A 21,082-nucleotide genomic window follows, 5' to 3' on the forward strand; every position below is an offset into this window, starting at 1 on the left:
TAAGCCATTGGTATTTACTGTACATGATGACCGTTTATTCTTCAGCAGCATCATCATCAACACTTTAATTGGGCAACGTTTTCCCCGCTAATGCTATTACACATCAAACCCGAGACAGCTAATGGGAATTTCATCCAAAGTTGAAATCCTCTCCAAGTTAATTGCTGTAATTTCATACGCATTTCTAGCAAAACTCGTATGATCCGCTCTGTAGGAGCGCACCAAGCTCCCCTCCCAAGTTCTGCAGAGATGCCGAGGTTATTCAGAGTACAGTAGGAGGTATTTAAGGCATACTCCATTTCTGCTGCGATTCCAAGCAGGCTGCGATAAGTGGGAGGCTCAGGGGGGTTTGGAGGGCATTTAGAAGTGGGACACAGTTGTGCCAGACGACTCCCCACCAAGCTGCCTATTAACATCACCCTATGCATGCGTACGCAGCCTAACGCTTTGGTCCTAATCTGAAGCGCAGAAACACTGGCAGCACTATTAAATGCACTCCTTCAAGAGCACACTGTCAGCAATGTGCGCACAGGGGAGGAGGGGGAAGACCAGGAGAGGCGCTGGCACGGCGAGGACTTTCCTCGCTGGAGAAGAGAAAAAAAAAAACCTTTTTTATTTTCAGTCACAGCGATACTCTGTGGATGAGGTGAATAATCCTGTCAACACCAGCGCGCGGGCTGCCAAAACACTGTGAATTATCATCCAATTATGATTTGTTTTTCCAGCGGACTTCCAAGGTTTTTTCATGCGTTGGTCCCTTCTGCTTAACTGGAAAGGAAAAGACAGGCCAGCACACAGGAGCCGGTTATGTAAGAGAGGGAGAGAGAGAAAGAGAGAGAGAGAGAGAGAGAGCTTTTCACTGTTACTGTTGTTTTATCTTATTGACCCAACTAGGAAAGCAACCCACACTGGCACTTAGCATACAGGCACACGGGCTTCAAGCCTGACCCGAAGCGTTCGGCCCATACCAGCGCGTCAGATAAAGGCTCCCGTGGTGTGAGTGGAGACGGTGTTAAAACGGTCATACATGATAAAGCGCTGGGAGAGCTCATCCCAGCAGCTGCAGAGGTGATATCCAAGAGTGTTCGGATGGACTGTGATATGTTAAGTGCACGCAGGAACAGCGAGCAGTGGCCCATAGACACCTCGGATGGAGGTTAGTCTCTGAAGAGGAGAGATATACCCTGCGTGGGCCCCAGGGGCACTTCAGAGAGAGAGAAAGGAGAGTGTGACTCACGGACAGCGGCAGAAAGCTTCCTTCTGACCAGCAGAAGTAGAGCGAGTCAGTGCTCTCGGCCCTTCGAAAACCCAACCAGCTGTCGGCTCCCTGCCGCGGTAGGTGTACGGACGACGTGGGAGGCTGCCGTTTACAGTAATTTCATCTTCTCCCGCCACTCGAGGGAGATTTGGCGTCACTGACTGTGCGTGATCAATATCTCAATAATCTCAATAATACCCGCACTGTTGGAGTGGCGTGAACTCCCTCCGTGTCCCGTCTCTAAGCCATCCTGAGCCCCAGCTGACAGTTGCTGATGTGGATGGTATGGAAGGTTAAGTTTTGCACCGACAGTTATCTCTTCTTCTCCCATCCCTCCAGCTGCTATATTAAACATCTTTACAGTCTGAAGGAGTGACGCATGCAATAACTTGTGAGTCAACCCACGGCTCCTGCGACAGGAGCAAACTTAGCCTATCGCGTGTCACAGTGCCGTAATGCTGGAACGCAAAAAGGCAAATTCAAATTCAAATGTCCAGCTGAATTACAAAAAAAAAAAGTGTTTTGTCGGGACATTATAATACATATTTTCTTTATATCCTTCGGGGGTTTTTTCTCCTTCCTGTACATGCATGGATAAAAATACCAAGTGGAGATAAAATATGTGCTGGGTATGAATAAATGAATGGGAGGATATGATGTCTCAGAGGACCAGATATTTTTTTCCAAAGATGGAAATGCTTGAAATGAGCTTCAATTATTAATTAGCAAGAAGCAGAAGAAAGGCTTAGAGGGGAGGGAAAAACGAAAAAAAAAAAAAAAAAAAAGGGAAACATAATGAAAAATCACAAGTCTGCAGCCGTGCCAGCAGCGCGATGGGGGGATTTCGTGTTAAATATAGCAACATGCTAATGTTAAGAAGATAAACATTTAGCACAGCCCCCATAGATTAGCGGGTTAGCATGCTAACATTAGCTTATTAGCACATGATGAAAAGTTTACTTTTGCAGACATTTATATCAGCATCATATTGTACAGTATGTAAATTTCATTGCCAGTCCATCCGGTGCTTATCGAGCCGTTCCAGTCTGGACCACAGTGGTGGACTGAACCAACCCCCAGACTGACAGTGCCGGCCCCGCTTGTCGGCCTGTCTAAAAAGTGGATTTTCTTGTATTGATTTATCTTGCAGACGCCGTTTTTAGAGCACCAAACTTTTCTGCATCCATTCACCAGCGGGGGGGGAAAGTGTATTGAGCTATAAAATAACACAACCAATCTGTATTCTCCTCTAATAGACTGCCTACGTACCCAAAGGCCACTGGTACCGGTGAACTTCCTGGCATGGCTCATTACTAATATCATTACTAATATTTACCCTCTAATGGCTCGTAAAACTCGTGTGGATGAACGTTTCTTTTATGTGACTGTGCCACACATACTATGACTGTAATACCGGCCCTTCAGGTGGAGTTGACTGCCAGGAATTATCCAATCAGACAATTAATGACCTGAATAAAAGAGAGAGGGCGTGCAGCGCGAGTCCTGAACTGTCCCGGGTAAGGGCAGGAGCGCTGTAGTCCTTTGGCAACAATTAACGGAGCGTGTCAGAAACCAGGTGGCCATCACAGCAGCGGTCCTGGCCCTCTAGTCACGGAGGGGAAAAAGGGGAAGACACACACATGGACTTGGAGCATGGAGAAGTTCGCTATTAATAGTTTGTTAGATTTACCCCATCGGAGCAGTAAAGGAGCCTCCCTCGTCAGCTTAACTGCATTTCCCAACACAGTCGTGACTCTCATCACGGTTTGAGTTTTCGTTTTTGTGTGTCTCCTGGCGCCAGTTCTGCTCGTCTAACCCCGCCACATTCTGACTGCCGAGCACGCCAAACACGGCAAGCAGCCGGAGCGGGTAGCGTGCATTGAAGCAGCGTGAAGCTCCGCGCGTCTACAGCACGCGCGCAACCTACTTCTGTTGGACCACATTTCCTCCGCGGGTTCTTGAGGCACTGAGACGTCCTGCAGTTATTGGATTGTTTTGCTTCACTTCCTCTTTTTTTTTCTTTTTTCGTGGGAGGAGAGAGACAGAGCGAGATAGCACTGCAGCACCTACCCTACACTGCACGGAGCACTCAGCCTCCCTGATGGCTAAATACATCGCATTTGCACGTTGTCTAACTGCCCACATGTTTACTTAATCGCTTTGCGACAGATATGGGAGAATAAGTAAAGGTACCTTAACCTTTACCCCCTATACATTTTACTAAGGTGCTGCCCACTCTTTGAAATATTTTTATCTCTCGACTGGGGCTGCACTAGTTGCTCCTGGCAGGAAGATACTGATGTTTTCCAGCTGACAGGGACCTCTGAGATGAAGCTGCCAGTGTTTTCCCAGGCGGCCGAGCATATTGGAGGCCATCTGCCTCTCTGCAAGCAGTGCCTTCACACTGCGCCAGGCTGCCCACCCACCGAGTCCAGAGGCCGTGGGCACTCTGCCCTCAAAGACCCAGCACCTCTCCATCATTTGGCTTCTTTGACATCTTCAGCTCTTGAGCGAAATGCAACGAAATACGAAACTACACCAGTGAAATCGAAGATCAGGCACTGCATTACGAGCACACAGCTGGTCTCAAATTGTTATTCCTCGGCTGCTTTTTCTTTTCTCAAAAGCTTCAAATCCGAGCTCACATTTTCAAAGCAGCGAGGGCGGGAAAAAAAAAAAAAAAAATCCTGTCACTGTCAGGATCATCTGTCTGTTGTCACAGCGTATGACTAAAACATGAAATGATGAATATTCCCTCAGGCGGCATCCTGACAAGCAAAAACTAGCCTCCTAAATGCGTTGCCTCCAGGCATGCGTGGCGTTACATAATGAAGCTCTGCTGCGAAATCCACGAAGATGCCAAGTGTTACACGCAGCTACAGTATGTTCTCTTCTGCGGCGTGACGGCTTCTCGGAACAACATGCCGGGTAATGACAATGCCGAGTAAACAATGGAATGCGCGGCCTGCAAAAAAAAAAAAAACAGACACACAAAAATCTTTGAGGGCTCCGTGACACCTGTTTCGGGACGAGGAGCCATCTGTGTCGGGACGGGCGTCACTTTGATTATGAATAATGATTATCATTCCTGGCAGGGACTTGAAATGAAATGCCCACTGCTACGCTAACAGGTTAACAGGACACAAGTGAATTGTTGCTGGCAACGCACTTCCACTACCCCTCAAGCTGCCAACTGCTGACGTACGTGAAACTCCGCTCACGGCATACAATCCCACTAGCTTCATCATCAGAGGCGTTTGCGAGCTTCGGAGGAGAAGAAAAAGCAAAAAGCAGATCACTGACGGTTTCTCCAGGTGAGCTGCACCACTGGAGGTGTTCATTACGGAGATGGAGGTTTATAGGAAAACGCCTCAGAGTTGTCACCGAGCTCCATAAAACTCCGCGCTGACACGTAGCTAACTGACACAGCCGCTGTCAACAATTATTTGGCGTCCTGTCTCGCACATCCCGCCGCTAATCTGTTTACCTCGCTTTTATTAACGGACAATCATTAGGAGCGGGATGACAACAACAGATCTGGGACAGTGGGACAGGATCTGTCCACTCCGTCTTGCTTAAAGCACAGCTTTCCCCATAATCACGACAGCAGGCTTGCTGGTAGAAGAGGCTCCCGTGGTTTAAGTCTGATCAAAAGAAGCTTTTTTTTCTCTGTTTTTTTTTTAAGTGGGCTGTCACTGTGCTGGCAGAGAGATAACAAGCTATTCGCCGGTTGAGGAGGAATAACCAATCTCTCATTGGCCGTTCCCTATCCCGGGCCTGGAGTATCAGCTACTTCCTCTCAGCCGAACATCCTCGTAATTAGACACCGATGCTGCTCGCCCTGTCCAATCAGACAGCCGCTATTGAAAGCGAGGCACCACGGGGACGAGGTAATTACCCCTGACACGAAAAAAAAAAGGACCTCTCGCTGCCCGAACCCTCACTGATGGGATTGAGGGCTTATTAAAACATTGGAGGGGCCGAAGTTTCCCAGACGAGTGATGGCGCAGAGGTGGGGAGAGGGTCCGAGGGAAAAAGAGAGATAGAGTTGAGTTTGTTTCAAGATGGCTGAAAGAGAAGCTTCCTGACATCTGAGTTTGACAGTGAAACCAGTGCGCGGTAGATACGGACCAGTGGGCTGTCAGAAGCCTGTCTACGGGTCATTGCCTCTCAGGGAATGTTTCTCCCTTCATATGGACCGCACACCGCAGCACACACAAAGAAGTCAGCCTTGCCTTTCTGTAGACGATCATATTGGGGGAGTCCTCCTCCGGATCAGTGGTGCCCACGCCTCCCTGGTCTTTGGATCCCTCCGCCATTTTTCGCTCGGTCCTGTCGAAGAAACAGCGCACAACATCAGCGGGGCGGGTGGAAGAACACAAAATGACAATTTGATAAACATCAGTCAGCAGTTCTATTTCCCCTGCGGAACAACATTCCTCCAGCCGTTATCGTCATGACATTCAGCTGCCAAAATGTATGCTGCTGTCTCGGAGAGGGGACGCCTGTCACAGTAGGGACAGATAAGAGAGCTCAGGTAGGCTGATGTTGGGTGAATATTAACGAAGCCACCAAGTTGCAGTCTCTAACACTGCAGTGATTCCCAACCGGGGATACATACGGGGTACTTATGAACCTACCAGGGGCTACGTGAAATATCGTGCAATGGCTAAATTGATTTGGGAAAAAAAAAAAAACGACTGATTATGATTTGAATTTTAGGAAAAACACATAAATATATTTGCGAAACACGAACACTAAACAGTAGATGAATGCTTGGAATAGTTTCCTAAAAGGAATGGATAAAACAGTTAGGTAAAAAATAATGGTTAAAGGATCAAAATAGACACTAAAAGCATCGGGGAAAAGTTAGCCACAAATTTTTGCCAAAAATTACCCAACTGAATAATGTTTAGATAATTGCTGGGGTAGTGTTAGCTGAAGGTAATGAATAAATGTACAATAATATAACTTGGGTGAAATGGTTAAGTTAGCTAAAAGCAATGGATAAATGAAAACACGGCGAGTTGGAATAGCGAAACTTAACTGTACATCGTTGGAATGGTTGACTAAAGGCAGGCCCAGTGGTTGGAACACATGCTACTCAACACGGTGTTAGTCCGAATGCAAGCCTGAACACACCGACAGTTCATGTATGACAAAATGATGCAACATTATCCACTTTTATGGAGCCCAGTCAACAGTTGCATAACATCCCATTAAAAATCGAATCAACACATTTGAACCACCAGTGAGGGTGGTGTCGATTAAAGGGTGGCCTACTTCTGGCCACGAAAAAAAAAAAAAAAAAAAGGGGGTCAGGAGCCACTGCAGCACAGGATATCAGCTGAGGAGGTGCGAGATGGCAACAATTAAAGCCCACACCGCAGAAGTGTGTTTACAACGCATCCGCAACGAGACACTGGTGTTCCTAATTGATGAACCCTCGCTGAGGTGACACTGCATTGTGGTCATCACGAGTCCCTGCTGATGTTTTTCATGCTAAGTGTTAGCGAGTGGCGACTCCATTAGCAGCAATCATATCATGGTTACCTCTGATCTGCCTGCATTCCCCAGATTAGCCCCCCCCCACGCCACCCCAAGGCTTTGAGAGCTGCTGTTAAGGGATTTATTTACAACCTCTACACAGTCCCCATCACTTTCTATAGGCTGTCCCCCTCTCCCTCCCTCCCTCCCGCTCACTCTCTCAGGAGAATTAATTCTGCTTAACTAAGGATTTCCATAACGCATGCTGACGATTGGGCTTCAGCGTGCCTCCTCAGCCCCGTCTACCCTTTTGCCGTCGAAGGCTCCCCCGTGCATTAAAAAGGGTTAAACCATTTGTTTGTCCTTTAATCGTGTGGAGGAAAGTGAAGTGAGGAGTGGGGGGTGGAGGGGTGGATTACACAGTTCGACACATTCATAATTTTTGGTACTTAGAAAACATGAAGTGCGAGAGGATAAAGCCGCCAGGAAAAAGAAAATAATAATAATCACACGGCTCACTGGGCCTCACTATTCACTGCAGCAGCTATTTGTGTTTGAAAAGAGCCATGATGAGCTATTGAAGGGGGGGGGAAGCACAGAGTATACAGACAGCATGCCATATCAGGCAAACATGAACAAGGCACAATATGAAACCTTTATACATTAACCAAATTAGTAACACCGCATCTTGCCATGGGCCAGCCGCTGGCGAGGGATTTGGAATAGATGAATTATATAATTGTAGCCGTGCGGCGTTGCAAGTTTGAACAACTGCAAATAATGGCTCTGGTGGAGAGAGAGAGAGAGAGAGAGAGAGACAGAGGGGAGGGGGGGAGATTGACATTGTTAAAACGCAGCGTGCCACCAGCTTGCACAACGGCAGACATGCAAGGTGGCTTTGTCGCCATAGTTGTACACTTTAATCTATTACACCACGGAGCATGGGCGATGCGCATGAGTGAATAAGTAACCATCCGCTCTCGCCTTACTGTTTGTTATCACCACCACAAGTGTGGAGTTGCAGCACTCCCCATTGGCTGACACGTCTGCGCTCTTTCTTTTTTTTCTTTTTTTCTTTTTTTTTTGGAGTCTGAGCACATTAGACAGCTAATCTTTGCACCTGCCTCAAGGGCCGTATAGAGAGGCAGAGGCGGTATGGATTGCACAGCACCTGCTTACAGGAAATAATAGTGTCTGTAATTCTAGAGAACAACTTTTCTCCCAATAGAGCCGCTCAAGCATGCAAATCAAACTCCACAGAGGGGGCCCGTCCAAGGTGCTAATTGAGAGCTCGTGTCAAAGTGATGGAGTCCGGACACTGAGACCAGAGAGCACCCAACCAGCGTGCCCCTCATGTGCAACGCAAAGCGTGTCTCCTCACACGTACGCCCCTCGAATCCGAGCGCACGGCAAACGCCAATTCACAAGGAGGCAAACACAAAAGGACATTGCATACACACACACACACACACACACATTCACAGGGCAGAGCCCCCTGCAATGGCTCAAGCAAACAAGCCAATGGATGCCCAGTCAACTGAAACAAACTGAATAAACTGGAGTTCGCACACAAACATGCACAGAAACAAGCCGCGCTCCAGTTACACCCAGAACCACGCTGTGACTGTGAGTCCCAGAGCCCTGTTCGAGCTCAGCGGGCGAGCAGCCGAGTGCAATGCAACATCTGTGACACCTGACAGTTGCCATTACTGAAGCGTTCATTACCTTAGAAACAAAATAATGCCTGGTCCACTCTCTCTGCTCCCCCAGCTGGCTCCCCCTTAGCAACAAGCAGCAGGCAGGTTCATGGTATAATTGGCAGAGGGGGAGAGAAGGGGATGAAGAAGACTGGGTGATGAAAGCAGTGAAGCAGTGAGAAAGAGCAAGAGAGAGAGAGAGAGAGAGAGACAGAGAGAGAGAGAGAGAGAGAAGCTGGCTGGTCACTGCAGTATTTCTCCTATTCCTCCTCCTCCTCCTCTTCTTCTTCTTCTTCTTCTTCTTCTTCTCTCTTCACCAGTCCTGCCTTGCCCCGGCAGTTCAGGAGAGCCTCACATGTGTGCACCTCGTTCATCCCCCCTCTCCCTCTGTCTGCATGTGCTCGAGTGTGAGCGAGAGCGAGAGAGTGAGTGTGTGTGAGCGAGAGAGAGAAAGACAGAGAGAGAGGGAGAGGGAGGGAGATGCTGTGCAACAGAGAGGGGCAGATCAAGTTGGAAAAGGGGGAGGGATGAAGGAATTAGAGAGAATATAAAGAGGAGAATAGAGGGAGGAGAAAGACAGACAGAGGGAGAGGGTGTGTGTGTGCGCGTGTGCACGAGGCAGAGAGTGTGTGTGTGTACGTGTGTGAGAGAGAGGGAGAGAGAGAGAGAGAGCAGTGGATGCACAGTGAAGAGGAAAGGAGGACAGAGAGCGAGGGATGCACACTGCAGCAGCGCCCACCGATGCTGAAAATGAGAATCATTTCATTAGGAGGATATTGAAATGCTAATATAAAAACAATTTACTGTTACTGAGCACACACACACACACACACACACACACACACACACACACACACACACACACACACACACAGGCACGGGCGCCAGGCTATAAATACATATTCCAGACGCTTTGAGCGAGCAGCGCCTTTTATTTTCCCATTCAAAGCTCACGCGTGAGAGGCTGCTCAATGCTTGTTCCCCCCCCCCAAGAAGACTGTGATCCAAAGTTAGACACATTTCCATAACTTGTATTTATATTTCTCAAAGCTCTCGTCTCCCCTCACACGGCTATGAATTCCACTTCGGGTGCTGGAGGATGGCAAACATGTACTCTGCTTCCTCTGTCTCCAGCTACTCCACTCTTGCATGTTTGCTCCTCTCCTCTTTTTTTTTTCTTCCCCCCCCTCCCTTTCTCTCTTCAAGGAAACTCTGGAATCATTCAAGCTTAAATGGCAAGCCGAACGAATGAACCTTTATTTTTTAAATTTTTTTCCTGCAATAAATGAGATCCCGAAAGCCCCCCGAGGAAGATACTCCAGAAATACACGGCATGGCCAATTTGTGAATGCATGCATGGAGAGCGAACACAAGCAGACACACACAGCCACACACATACAGATGTTTGTGTTGACACAACCGGCTCACCAGCTATCAAAGAAACCATCCGGCTTGCTTTTCTTCCCCGCGTGTTCCTCTCCTTTTCTTTCTTACAGCAGCGTGTTGTTATCTAAGGAAAGGTCTGTGAGGCCCCCCTTCATTGCTTTTGAAAATGTTTGTAGGCGCTTCAAATATTCTTGAAAAAGCCCAATTCCCATTATTTAAAGTTCAATGTGCTCAGGATTGTTTTTCTTCAGGGTGAAAAAAAAAAAAAAAAGATTAAGTCAGAAAATTTAAACAACTCCCAAACTGCTGGTCCTGGTAAATGTGGTAACCAAGGGAAACCAAGGTCACCCTCCCTTGTGAGTGGTGTACCTATTAGTGTGAAACCGTCCGTCGGCCCACGGTGCTTACCCCACACATTTCTCTAATAGTTTTCAGCAGGAGGAGAGCATGCCTTTGTATCGTGTCCCTCCCATCCCCCACGTTAAAAAGACGTGCTGCTATCGAACTACACATCTACTTCTCTGTACACCCACCATATAGCATTATGATTTAACCAGCCACGCCTGCAATCAGCATATCTTCCAGTCCAGTGAGCTGCTCCGGCATTAAGGAGGGCCATCATTAATAACAAGGTGACAGACAGGCACACAGACAGACAGACAGACAGGGACTTCTCTAATCTGCTTTAAGGGGGCCAGCCCTGCTATAATCTGCATTAATGCTAAATTATTGAACAGGCTGTTCACAGCCACACCACTGCCAGAGAGCAACACTACTGGCCACACGGCTGACACAGCGGAGATCCTGCTGGATGTAAAGTGATCAAAGAGACGTGTTGTGGATTTATTGGCTGGACAAATCCAGAAAGCGCCAGGCTGGTGTTGAAACATGTGGAGATGCGCTGAGACATTCATAATTGAAAGGAATTATTAAAAAACAGCCCAGAATGTGGCCCGCAGACCAAACATGGCCCGCTATGAGGTTCAATCCGGCCCATCTGTAAAAATAAATAAATAATTCAAATATATGTTTTTGTGACGTAAAATGCTCTTTAAATATGTAGGGTGCTTAAATGTTAATCTGAGCACCGCTAGAAGAATTACACTTTCTGTTAGAGGTCAGCCAATGAAGGTTTCACCTTTGGCCTGCCGATGGAAGAACGTTGGGCAACCCTAATTTCAAGCATATGCCCACATTTAGAAAAAAAAAAAAATAAATAAAAAATCTGTTTTACAGCAATATTCACATGCTCATACATGTGTTGAAAGAGATTAGTCACGAATTGTCCCTTCTGTCCTTACTGGCCGAGCATTCTCTCCCTGATGGATTTTCAGTGTAGGATAGTGCAGTCCGAATACCTCGCTCAGTTCAGCCAAACAGTCGGAGTTGGATAAATCAGGTTTTTTAATGTGAAACTCCCTCATTTTTATCCGTGAGAACGCCGTGGTTCCCGGGATGTTGGTCAGCTTAAATATCTCAACAGCTGTTTGCTGGATCGCAATGAAAATTGGTACAGCCTCTGGAGAAGGCCTATAAATCCCAATGACTTGAGTTATCCTTTCACATTTTATCTTGTGCTTGAGCTTATTAAGTATCAGATTTCATTCTGCCTAACTGTGCCTTAAGTGTGCTAAGTTTGTCCATCCACCATTAGTTTGCTAGAATGCCAAATAGCTCAAAGGTAAGTTGATTACCCTGATATATTAAGTGTTTATATGTCAATATGTTAGTGCTTTCACTATGAGCATGTTAGCATGCTGATGTTAAGATGTAGCTACACAGAGCAGATAGCATCGCTGTAGGCATACCTCCACTGCAGTTCAACAGGTAAACTATATGAGATTCACCTTAAAGGGCAACTCCACCAACTTTACACATTGAAGTGTTTTCACAGGAGTTGCCAAGTACTACTGCATATCTGATAAAAGTAGAATTAAGCCTTTTTGTGGCTCCAGAGGAAGCTGTATGTAATTTGATAAATGATCTACAGTGTGTTGCGTTGTGGGTAATGTATGTGCCAGGATTTGAAAAGAGAATGAAAAAAGGCAATATTTCTGGTTCTGCTGTATCGATTTCCATCTGTCCATAATGAGTGCAGCAGTGTTATATAAGAGTGCAATTCTAGACCAGTTGACTTTTCAAAACACTGTGCCTGCATAACGCACAATGCACCTTAGTCACCGAGAGGCATCACTGGACGATTTATCTCATTTACATGCAGCTTCTTCTGGAGCCACAAAAGGTTTTAATACATTTTTCCATAAATGCTCCCCAAGACCTGTAAACACACTTTAATATGTAAATTCAGTGGAGTGACCATTTTTGCAAAGATCTCATTGTTACCCACGTCTCTTTTTTCATTAGCATCACACTAAATAAGGATCTCTTTGTGGCCGATGTGGTCAGGAGGAACATTGCTGGCAACCAATACTTCTGTTATTGTACACAAGGCCACGCAAGCATTATTCTACGAGAAACTGAAAGGATTGTCAGACTATCCTTTCATGTGATTTTTTATTTTAATGTCCAAAAAACAAAATTGCAGTAGTAAGCCATAACTCTGCAAGACGTCACACTCAAGCCATTTCTTGGATCCATAATCGTCCACGTCTTCACCCCGGCGTCTCTCAGGTCCTCCTCAACCATCAATCTGTCTGATCTAGACTTGTCTCTGTCAGGCCGACTGCCTTGTGTAATCAAGCCTAAGTGGAAAAAGGGCAGCTCTCTGTTAATCACAACACAACAGCAGGCGACCACCTCCTGCCACTCCACTGACAGGTATCCATTAACTCCGGAAAGCCACCTCAGATGGCCCCGACAGTCACGTTACTCTTCCTGTTTTTGTCTCGTTACGCAGGAAAGGTTTGCAGGAAATGCTCAGGAAATGCCAAAAACAACTCTGTGAGACAGAGTGTAATTCAACAAAATATCTTTAATAGATATAAACATTTTTTACACATCACAGCTCAATGGAAACAGAATCACATGCCGTCACACATGATAAGAATGAAGGCGCAGGGGCGGTCTGCTGTGCGAGGGGGACTGGGACTCATTTGTGTGACACACCCTCATGATTTTTGTCCTGTTTTTATTCCCTGTTTGTCTTTTATAATCGGCCCTTTCACTCTCCATTGTATCCCTAGCCATTAAAGCAGAAATACATCAAAAATGATCTTAGAAAATAAGAATGAAGGTGCAAATTCTGATGAATATCAAATTCTCCTTATATACAGTTGCACAGTATCTCGAGTACAAAAGGAAACAGTTATGAGGCTTAAATAAGGACTTTCAATTCAGGTCGGGCTTACAAGCAGATTTACACGCTACAGAAAAGATCTGTAGCTGAAATTTTTAGGATATACACAATATCTTACTATGTGATCATATATCGAACAGTACCGATTTAATCTATGGAGAGCGCTCAGGACCAGAATGAGGCCTTTTTAGCATGTGATGGATGAAGGGGGGGGGGGGATGGGGGGGGGGGGGGGGTCGGTTCCATGTAGCATTTTTTACATGTCGTCAACACTGGGTGGCACCGGCAATCTGCAGCAGGCAGGACTTTCATAAAAAAAAATAATTCTGGATCAGAAGTTTGTGAAAAACTTTGGATTTACAGTATATATTCTCTGATTATAATAAGAACATGCAGATCTCTAACTGCATATGGCTGATTTTTTTTTTTCTTGGTCACCATCTTTGTCATAAATACTCTTTATTATTTTCATATCCAGGGCAGGGGTGCGAGAAAATAAATGTTAACATCACGTATTTACAATAATCTGAATAAGTGACACTGATCGGTCAATATCTACTTTTATGGCACCAATATTGTTCTGTGTAATTTTTATTTTTTTTACAATATATATTCTTTTTATCAGCTTGCGACCAGTAGTCCTATACATGTTTTAACTGCTCTTAACCCTCTAGTACTTAAACATTTGATACACTTTTACAATATGATTACATAGGCAATACAGACAGGCACTTGACCTTACAGTGTTTACAGTTATGTGCTATGCAAAGGGTCAGTCTGTCTGCGTCTACCTACCCACACTGCTACTGAAAAAGCGTAGTGTAGTACGGGGAGTGACATCTCCCATCACCTCGTATAGCTTCTTTTCTCTTTTGGTTAGTAATAGAAAATGATCAGCGTCGTTATTACTGAATGTTTTAAACAGCAACTTAATCAACAACACACCGTCACGTAATTCTTAGAAAGTGTCGACCTCTATCAGAGGAATATAGGATTGTTTTCACCAGCTCTCTCTTTCGTTTTAAATTGCATCTGAGCTTTTTTTTTTTTTAAATTGGAAATCTGCTCACTTGTAATTAGGTTAGCCCGGGAGCTAAACGGGGACAGCAACTTTAAATCCCTTGAGGTTAGTTTTTTAACATCTTGCGGTCTCTGACATGCAGGGATACCAACAATCCATTAATCTGGACATGAAGCATCATATCCGTGAAATTCAAAGGAAGGGAGTGCATGCTGGTCAAAACTGACATGTCGCCTGGCACCACTGCTCCTTCTATCCCCCCGTTCTGTTCCAAAACGTCTGTAATGGTGTTTATACCATAGATCCACAAGGCTGCGAAGGATGACATGTAAGTCCGTGTTGGCACTGATTTGTGAAAGCCCGAGAGCAGCAGATCATGTTGTGAGTTTATATAAGTAATTCTGTTGTAAATGTAGTACTGAACAGGCGAGTCCAGGTCCGTTTGAGTAGTGGTCAGACTCCCCAAGTAGAGCAGCTGTGCTGGAGTGCGCATCAGTTCATGTCGATGGTGTTAAAGACCCACTCTGTGAACTTCTTGAGCTTGGCTGAGGCGCTGTAGGACTCCTCCAGGAGACGCTGGTTGTCCTCTCGCAGGCTCTCGATCTGAGCCTGTAGCGACGCCTTGGCATCCTTCTCCTGGTGGTGACACAGATTTTACATAAGAGCCCGACTGATACTCAGCTTCTGGGGTCGATACCAATAATAGGGAGTAAATAAATGAAAAATCGATATTTAGGTTTTCAATACTTTTTAAGGGGGAGCTCTCGCTCTTACTGAACCATAACCCACCTTCTTCAAGTCATCCTGTAGCACCTTCACCATTGACTCTAGCTGGCTGACCTTCCCCATCAGGCAGGCTGGAGTCTCTCTGTAAAAAAAAAGACAACCAGGAGATTAGCTGGTACTGACACTGAAACTTCAGAGTGAAGCATTAGTCAAAAGCTGCCGCCACCAAAAACCACAGATGCTGATTTTACTGTTTAGCATGCAGTCAAACTAGGTAAACAAGACTGATTAGAGACATCAGCTGCAGTAGGGTTTGAGTGGACTGAAATCTGCAGAGTGTTCTGTGGCACAGTGCTGGACACTGGTGGATTAAAGCGAACACTGGTCCCGGGCCATGACCTCAGGCCTCTTACCCAGGCGACGGCTGTCTCAGCGGGGCAGCCTGAGGCTCAGCCTGCTGGGGGCTGGTGGCTGCAGCACTCTCAGCTACAGAGCTCTCCTCTTGAGCTGCAAGGAAGACCAGCCTCTGCTCTGAATAAAAAAAAACAGTTAAAAGACATATAATTAGACCTGGAGAGAAAACAAAATACAGACTTACACTGCCCTCTTGTGGTGAGATAAAAAAAAAATGACAGTTGGGTGTCTACGCCACACCTTCCAAATAATGCAAGTAATTAACCTTCCAGTGACTTCAAGAAGGAAATGATTATGCGTGTGCCTACCCTCAAATGCCTTGGCAGCGTCTACCAGGTGGGCCCAGTCCAGTGGGCCATCTGCCCCAGCGCCAGGCAGGGGCATGAGGACAGGGTCCTGCAGCTGCTGCCTCTTCCTCTCTAGATCTAGTTCTGAGCTCTCTGGGGCTGACAGGTCTCCTGGGAAGGAGGAACAGGACAGTTTAAACACTGGACAGCATGTTCTGCTGTCTGTTTATCCCATGACAGAAAAATAGAGAAACCGTGGAACCAACAGTAATGCTACATTTAAATGACTGACTGAATTAGTTTTAGGGTGTCTATATCCTGTTTTTTGATAATAAGATTACAAACCTTATGTTCTTAAGACCTACTACGTATTACAAATCATTTACTTCATTACTTCATTGATAACTTTGGACAAAACAAATCAAATTTCAACCTCCTCTATGATTAACTGTAAATACTGAAGATTTACCCAGGGATTTATGTGACGCTCGCCGGCTTGCCCCGTGGCGAGTTGTGGGTGAGCGTGGCATGGTGGAGCAGCTGAACAGAAGGTCAGTAGGCGTGTCACGCTGTCCGCTGGAGGACGGCTCCCTCTGTCCGCCGTAAATACTCTCATCCGACAGGGTTCTCTGGATGGAGCGACGAGTGGGCGGCGGACCTGGAAACAATGGCTTCAGATAGAGATGGAAACACACGAGTGACGGGACTCAGGTCAGTGAAAAACACTGCAAATGGCATTTGTTTGGTAGAAATACAAATAAACACAAAGTAAACATAGGTCATGTTCCTTAACACTATATAAAAGTGTCCCCATTAAGTCTTGCTATATTTTTATCATACAATTGAATATATAGGCTGGTGGTAGTGGCAACAGCTGACATTATTTAACTATTTATTAATTACTTTTTTGCTAATTATATCACTTTTACTTTCATTACTTGAAGCTAACTATTTAAAACTTTTTATCCATTACTTACAGCCAACTATTTCAACTAACCTCTCTGCTAATTCACAAATTAGTGTTTAGGTGTTACAGCTGTGTCCGGCTGATAGTTGCCAATTGTTGATACAGTATAAGATAGATAGATAGAATTACTTTAATGATCCCAGACTGGGAAATTATTTAAACATATCACCAACTTGTAATCCCAAATGTGTATGTAATTTTAAAATCGAATTTAATTAGTACATAAATTTAAAAAATGTATTTCTATATTTAAATTCATGTTGGTTTGGTAAATTAGTTAAACTTTCCACATTACACCTGGCAACATCACGGTACAAAGACACCTGGTCAGTAACCGTAATATTACTGGCATCAGTATATGAACATTTATGCCACAGCCATTTTCAGTACCTTTTCTTCACTTGTCGTGGGTGGAGGGCTGTCAAGTGTGATGAGCTTCTTCAAGTCTTCTTCCAGGCTGGACTTGGCTGTGTGCCGCTGGGGTGACTGGGAGCCCCGGAGGTTAGCCCTGAGCTGTGGCTGACCACCCAGCAGACCGTCACTCTGGTGCCGTCTGGAGAGAAAAGCGAGTTAAGGAAGCACAAAAGCAAAACGTACTAGAGGTAATGACCTGCTTGTGTTTAAAGGTCATCAGCTTAAATTTCTGAAACACAGATTAGACTCTGTAAATGTTAAGAAGCTATAAGTATCCCCTCAAGATGTGAAGTCAACATGCCCTTTGCATGACACTTCGCCACTTTATTGCTCCGACAGGAAAAAGCTGTGGTTTGTAGAGCAGCTGGATGGTGTGAAATCAGCAGTTGTCATCAACCACAAATTACGCAACCGCCCTTTGGGCAAAACAGTGAGACATATGATGCCTCGAATGAATGAAAATGGGCAATTATGTTTAGTCACCCTTCTCTGGGAACCAAAGGATTTTTTAACAAAAAGTATAGTGCTACACCACATGGTGGCAGTGTTGCCCAGATAAGCATAAGCTCTGCTATTAGGTGAGCAATCAGTGGGCCAAATAATGACTGAATAGTCATTCCTTCTCCCGGTCTCTCGAACATCAATGCCAACAACAGCAGGATGTATTTCTTCACTTGACTGAATTATCATTTTCACAACTTGCACCACTTCTAAACACTCACAGATGCTAGGCTGAAACTATTCCCATCTTACTTGCGAGTGCTGCCAAAGTCCACAGAGTTGACAGTCCCCCCGGGTTTCCTCCAGCCGATCAGGTACTTTGAGGTCGCTCCTTGACGAGGGTAAAAACTCTTGCTCCCCGGGGACTGGCAGTTCTGGGACGTGGCCAAGGTGCCCGCGGCTGCTGACTCGTCCTGTGGCGACGTGGGGCTGCAGCCCTGGCCCATTGGACTCCCTGAGTGGCCAGAACTGGGTGCGGGATGAGACATATACACGGGTTAAAGAAGGTGAAACGGTTGATATTTATGCAATTATAAAATATGCAAGCACCCAGATTAAGTGGCTGCTAAAGCGTCAGGAGTATTCATGTATTGGCCTTGTGTTGTTTAATTTATTTTGTCCTTTGTTTAATTAGCATGACTGATGGAGCGTCAATATCTGTAATTTGACTAAAAATTAATTCCCCATGACAGCCACTTTTCAAGTTCAAACTGTAAAAATACTTTGGCAGCTGCATTAACTTTCTGCATTCATAAACAGAACATAACCACATCAGTTTACCTGTTCCATCACTACTTATCTTTCCATCACTGCAGATGGGATCAACTTATGAATTTATAGACGAAGAAAATAGGACACGGCGTCCTTGCACTCCATTTCTTCAAATAACGTTACGCCGTAGCTCGACATAAAAGCTCGAGTTTTCAAACAGCAAGTTTTGTGTCTGGCTGCAAGCGTGCATGTGCATGCGCATACTATAAAACAAAGCTGCCAATGTACAGGTCTGGTGGAGCGGAGTTATTTCTGGCTGAGTGAAGAAGAGAGGGAGGAAAAGCTTTGGTTGATTCAAAGGAAGCGGGATTTAGGAGAGGGGAAACAGTGCTGAGCTCACAGTCTGCATTTCTAGCAACTTCAAGCACTTCCTTTCTATCATGGGCATCGGGAGACTGAGATACATAGAAATGCAAAACCACCCGCGCACACACACACACACACACGCACATGCAGCTATTTCATTCTTCCTCTCTGCCTTTGTTAATGCCAAACCGCAGAGCTTTGGACTTTTCCATCTGGGATGGTGCAGGATATATCCGGACTACAATGAATCACTGTCTGTTTAATGAAACATTGATGTGGGGGCAAAAAATTCCTCAGCTGCCTACAGCTGACTATAACAGAACGGCAGCACACCTGGAGTGGGAGGCGGCGTCACTCAGGCTGTAGGAGCCACTGTCAGGAACAAGGGGGAAGGCTGACGGACTCTTCGCTGGATTCTCACTGCCTCCAAGGGCAAGAGAGTCTGGGGGCGGAGGTGGAGTGTCTGTGGCCCTCTGGCTGCTGCCTGTTGCGTCATCCTGCCAGGGGATTTTGTCTTTGGCCCTGAAGGCACCGGTGGAGGAAGCTGTGCTGCTCTGTGTGGCAGTGAAGGAGGTGGCGTCGATGCCGCTGTCGGTGGAGGCGCCCTGAAGGTAGCCGTTGAGCTCCAGATCGCTCCGCACGCCTGAACGTGAGCCCACCTCGTACCACTTCTCATCGCTGTGGGCGGAGCTGGAGGCGTTGCTTGAGAGGGTGTTGCTGCTCGACTGGCTGGATGAATACGGAGCATCCGCCTATTCAGAGATGAGAAAAGCAAATTCAAATATGATCGTGACCTGCTGTGAAATAAGCGAAGAAATCACATCAAATATTGAGTCTTGTTGACTCACTTTCGTGGTTTTGTTCGGAGAAACATGGCCGCCCTGCTCTGATGGCTGGAGTCGAGGGGTTACTGCCTTAGACACCGCAGTGTCTGTGAGAAGCAAAGAAATATGGGTAATGAGGTCTGTAGAGTGGTGAAAGAACAGTAAAAATCATGTTTTATTCCATCGCTAACACTGAGGCCAGAGTTTCAGCATTCCTCTTACCCACGCTGATTTTGTCCCCCACTCTGGTGGTCCCATCCCCCTCCCCGGTTCGGGACCATCCAACACCAGTGCCGGAGCCCGTTTTGATCCCATTGACCCCATCACCTGCCACCTGCCGCACAGATGACCCAGGGGACTGGCAGTTGTTGTTATTAAACCTGGAGGGGAGATGAGGGATGTCAACTATGTTGCAAATGTAGTGCAGCAGGCCAACTTATCATAAGTACCCCAGAGCAAAGAGGGGTGGAGCATACCCATCAGGCATAGACTTCTGCCTCCAATGGGAAGAGCCCATGGTTTCTGCGTAGGGAAGACTGGAAGGGGAGTTTGTGTTGTGCAGCGTGCGGCCCATCACGATGGAGCAGGCGAGAGCGTAGTTGTCATTTCCTGGGGAATATCTGTGATGACACACAAATATGTCATTAAAGACAAACAGCAGCCAGAAAGCTTTTTTATAAAATCAGCTTCATAACAGTTTTTATATTTATTCTGGGACCTTTTGGGGTTGAGGGGTCGCCCGTCGCTCGACACACTCCGGGGAATGGCAGCGGGGTTGCGGTCGCCAAAGTCGGAAGGCGGCGCCTTGATGAGCGTGCCTCCTGTGCCAGCAGCGCGTGTTTGAGGGCTGGATGAGGTGCGCGGCCACTTGGTGTTGTTGTTAGTGGGCCGGAAGGGGAACTTTAACTCGTAGGGCATGCCCTCCTTGTGGTTCTTGTAATCCACAAGTGGCATGTGGTAGATTTCTGAGCAGCCTCTGTTGGCACATGAAGCGTTCACAGACAGAATAGTTTAAAGACAGCCTCGACAGACAAGTACATTAAAGTTTCTGTTATATCTATTGATCATCTGTATCCACTAGGGTTGGGCAGCGTTTACCAAAATGGCATGACAAAATGCCCCTTTTTCAATACTTTTCCACCCCTAAAATACCTCATAGTGCTGGTAGTACAAGTTATAATGATGTGTCACTGTACCAGTGAATGCATTTTTTTTTTTAAAACAGCCCAGTGGATGTGAGTTGATATTAATAAGTAGCAAATTACGTCGCAGCTACATAACAATTAGGAATTATTTATTTCGGATGTTGTCCAACGTCCCCTCTACCTGCGTGGTGTGGAGTCCTCATGAGGGGGAATGATGACCACCCTGACAGTAACTGAGGTTCTCAGCAGGTCGATCATCTGCTCGTGAGACAGGGAGGCCACCGACACCTTGCAGATCTCCACCAGCCGGCTGCCCTGCCTGAGCCCGGCCTGCCAAGCGTACCCATAGGGCTCCACCTCAGCGACGATGCCCTCGAAGTTGACATGAAAGCCCAGCTGGCCCAGGGCGTTGCGGCGCAGGGTCATCTCTGTGGTCTGACTGCCCTTGGTCAACAGCTACAGAACAGACGAGTAAAAGAAATGCATAAATGCTTAAAACTTTTGCAAACAATTTATGAGCAATCAGAGCAGCGTGGACTTTTCAGGAGGGAAGCCCCAAAGGGACAAACACTAAAATGTAGCACTCAAACAGAGAGTGAGGAGAGGTGCTGCATCAGTGGAC

At 46.2% G+C, this 21,082-nt stretch overlaps 2 protein-coding genes across 5 annotated transcripts in view; both read right to left on the reverse strand.

Annotated features, from left to right (window-relative positions):
- Nucleotides 1-9,024, reverse strand: part of LOC115597395 (regulator of G-protein signaling 6-like) — a 41,448-nt gene extending 32,424 nt beyond the window's left edge. For both annotated transcript variants that reach the window (XM_030443243.1, XM_030443242.1), the window contains exons 1-2: nt 8,471-9,024; nt 5,494-5,590 (exon numbers count right to left, since the gene is read on the reverse strand). In XM_030443243.1, coding sequence (XP_030299103.1) covers nt 5,494-5,577 — 84 coding nt within the window. In that variant the 5' untranslated portion in view covers nt 5,578-5,590; nt 8,471-9,024. The remainder of the gene's footprint in view (nt 1-5,493; nt 5,591-8,470) is intronic.
- A 3,716-nt stretch (nt 9,025-12,740) lies between these two features.
- Nucleotides 12,741-21,082, reverse strand: part of LOC115565963 (signal-induced proliferation-associated 1-like protein 1) — a 40,482-nt gene continuing 32,140 nt past the window's right edge. The window contains exons 8-20 of one of the 3 annotated variants that reach the window (XM_030391667.1): nt 20,642-20,916; nt 20,034-20,291; nt 19,792-19,935; nt 19,538-19,695; nt 19,340-19,422; nt 18,825-19,243; nt 17,667-17,882; nt 16,890-17,052; nt 16,002-16,203; nt 15,554-15,703; nt 15,245-15,362; nt 14,895-14,973; nt 12,741-14,741 (exon numbers count right to left, since the gene is read on the reverse strand). In XM_030391667.1, the coding sequence (XP_030247527.1) occupies nt 14,598-14,741; nt 14,895-14,973; nt 15,245-15,362; nt 15,554-15,703; nt 16,002-16,203; nt 16,890-17,052; nt 17,667-17,882; nt 18,825-19,243; nt 19,340-19,422; nt 19,538-19,695; nt 19,792-19,935; nt 20,034-20,291; nt 20,642-20,916 (2,409 nt within the window). In that variant the 3' untranslated portion in view covers nt 12,741-14,597. Of the gene's footprint in view, nt 14,742-14,894; nt 14,974-15,244; nt 15,363-15,553; nt 15,704-16,001; nt 16,204-16,889; nt 17,053-17,666; nt 17,883-18,824; nt 19,244-19,339; nt 19,423-19,537; nt 19,696-19,791; nt 19,936-20,033; nt 20,292-20,641; nt 20,917-21,082 lie in introns of those variants that run through there. The other 2 variants (XM_030391665.1, XR_003980928.1) reach the window with 2 other exon arrangements.

Source organism: Sparus aurata, chromosome 16 (genome assembly GCF_900880675.1).
Source record: "Sparus aurata chromosome 16, fSpaAur1.1, whole genome shotgun sequence".
Lineage (NCBI taxonomy): Eukaryota > Metazoa > Chordata > Actinopteri > Spariformes > Sparidae > Sparus > Sparus aurata.